The 2,813-nt window shown below is 48.0% G+C and overlaps 1 protein-coding gene across 1 annotated transcript; it reads right to left on the bottom strand.

Moving 5' to 3' along the window:
- Window positions 1–233: 233 nt before the first annotated feature.
- Window positions 234–1,229, bottom strand: LOC147982501 (uncharacterized). The gene has a single exon (XM_087516323.1). The coding sequence runs from the start codon at window positions 1,227–1,229 to the stop codon at window positions 234–236; it is 996 nt and encodes a 331-aa protein (XP_087372449.1).
- Window positions 1,230–2,813: the final 1,584 nt, after the last annotated feature.

Below are 2,813 nucleotides of genomic sequence, written 5' to 3'. Positions count from 1 at the left end.
ATGTGCTAAGGAAGAACCCAGACTATCTATATATCTGGTGGAAGAACCCAGATGCCACCATGTAAACCACCCTGCACGAAGTATCCTACGGACATGATCCTCTTGACGTCATTGTCGGCGATGCTGTTTTTCGAGTCATCTTCCTTGTAGCATCTCATGCCTCTGATGTCGTTTGAGATTTTCAAGACTACCCTGTCACTAGCGATGATAGTGTTTTCACCTAACCAACTGTATTATTGCGAGTAATAGATGTGGTTTCTCTCCACGCTGCCGCATATGTTCGCTGGCACATGCACCGCCTTGGAGAATGACTTCCCCAGAAATAATGCTTGGTCACCCAAGCTGGTAACCTCCAGCCACTTGTGCTTGTAATGTGCTTGTTGTTTACCTGTGCTGTGAACAAGCTGGAAGCCCTTGAAGAAAGGCTGGATGTTTGGCAACCACCGGGTCGTCAATGTCATCGCAAGCTTGCCCTTTAGATCAAAGATGTAACTGGTATTGTCATCATTCGTACGGATTTCGCGGTCTATCTTTCGCATGGCAAACCGGTGTTCCCCGGTGACCATTGGTGCACCATCATCATCCACGCCAATCTCAAACTTGACGATTTTCCTCTGACTATATAGGCCGTAGAGCTCGCCGTTGCAAAACGTGATGTCGACAAACACTCGGTTATTAGGACATCCTTGTAGGGTCCACCCAGTATTCGGACAACCAACTCTGCAGAGCGCGATGCCACAATTGGATGTTCGAGCGGCAAGGATACACTGAGGCGAGGTGGGACGTGCCGAGAAGGCAACTCTGGAGATAAAGACCAGCTGGTCGTGGGCATGGTGCCTGCTAGGGCAGACGATTGTCGCCTTCTTCTTGGTGAGCGGGACCTCGGCGCCGGAGAAAAGGTTCATGATCTTGACCAGGCCTGGCACGTGGAAGGCAACCCAGCCACCGTCGTGGCCGCCGATGATCCACCTCCCGGCGTCTTTGCGGGGGACTCCTAAGCGCACGACGGCACCATCATCGGGGCAGTAAAGAGCCTTCGTACTTCTCCCGTCGCGAGGGGAGAGGAGCAGCCATGGGAGCGCCGGCAAGGGTGGCGCCGCGAGCGCGGCGGCGCGCCATGATCGGCAGACGGCGGCGAAGCATGTGCGGCCGAGCGGTGAGGCGACCATGCTGTAGACGAGGGCGAGGAGATCGTCGGGGAACGTGGCCGACCAGCACCGCCTCGCCATATGCGCGCGCTTTGTTTCGCGATCATCGCAGGGGGAGGCCATCTGTGTCGACATCGATCTGCCGGAGCGAACGAGATATGTGTTTTGTTTTAGAGACAGATATATTTTGGACTTTATTGGCCGGGCAACGCACGCACGCACGTTTTTCTCTTCTATATAAGTCGACATTTAACCGCTTGCGTCGTCTAAAAAACATACGACATGATAGGGTACGTGCATGCCTGATCAATATGTTGGCACAAATTGATGTCGAAAGAGACTTGTTCTTCGCCATATGTTTGTAGCTTGCGTTACCACTTTTTTTTTCTTTTTTCGAGGGAATAGTATTACCACTTCTTGGTTAGCCTCAAGTTCTCTTTCACCCAATGGATTCTTCAACGCCCCAAATTGGCAATTACTGATTGGATCCTTTCTTTTGGCCCGAGATCTTTATTTTTGCAGGCACTGATTGGTCCTTTGAAGAGCAATTAAACCAGCGTGCAGTTCAAAATATGGAATGTGTAAAATGACCATCGAGGCCTAGACCAATCTTTTTCTTGCGGGATAAAAGAAAATTATTTCATAATAATAGGGTTACAATCGAGAGGCAAAAAATTCCCAATAAATGGTGGTCCTAGTTGTAGCCATACGGCTGTGCTACACTCAGTTCGACTGTAAGGACGATCCGAGAGTCAACACGTTGGTAAAGCTGCTACTGCCGATTGTCATCCCATGCGGCGAAATCAGCGTCAAAGGTCACTAGTAGAATCGTACGCATGCCGAGGCACTTCCCCTGTTCCTGACCATGGGCTTATGAATGTGCTCACCCACGGATAATCTTTGCCACAAATAATCGTACTCAATAGCATGTTGGTGAAGGTCTTGGTATCGATTGTCATCCAAGATGGGGAAATCCTCTTGCGGACTTTTGCTAGTGCTATGGATGTGTATGTATGTCAAGAAGTGTGTTAAGTTGTATCTTTTGCTAAGTGCTATGGATGGAGCATTATGTTAAGAAGTGCTTTTTTTAGAGAGAATTGTAGGGAGTTGAGTATATGACCAGTAAATAACCCCTTGTCTGTAGTAGAATGAAATGTCAGTACTTGCTTGCGAATGTGTTGTTGTTTGACATGTAGTGTCAGTTATATCAAGCGGTGCTGCGAATCGGGCTTGTGAGGCCATGGCTGTCAGATGTGTGGTTTCTTCTGGAGGAAGAAGAGTAGGATGGTAGAATTTGAGACCGACGATCTGGGAGACCAGCATCAGCAGTTCGGTACAGTGGACGGTGGAATTTCAAGCAGTGAGCTGAATGGAATGAGACCTTCTGATAGTACGTTTCCAATTTATTTGTGACGAACATTGTATGGCTACTCTTATTGTATTGATATAATCATCGACAAAACTATTGTACTAATTTTTGTCTCCCGTTCAGAAATCTGATGATAGAACAAGCCATGATAGATCTTTGCTAGACTTAGCCATATCAACATGTGTATTTCTGCTCATGTACCAGCAGCCCATGGCACCTGATACATCAAAGCATGCCCATGACCATGGTTATAGTATGGATGCTTAGTAATCATCTAGAAAAGATGGATCCTGAAG

Source organism: Triticum urartu, chromosome 3A (assembly GCF_056163025.1).
Source record: "Triticum urartu cultivar PI428250 chromosome 3A, HENAU_Tu73, whole genome shotgun sequence".
In the NCBI taxonomy this organism is placed as follows: domain Eukaryota; kingdom Viridiplantae; phylum Streptophyta; class Magnoliopsida; order Poales; family Poaceae; genus Triticum; species Triticum urartu.
This window is presented reverse-complemented; position numbering and strand designations above follow the sequence as displayed.

Coding starts and splice junctions, on each gene's coding strand:
- LOC147982501 (XM_087516323.1), bottom strand. CDS start 1,229: ATGGCGAGGCGGTGCTGGTCGGCCACGTTCCCCGACGATCTCCTCGCC.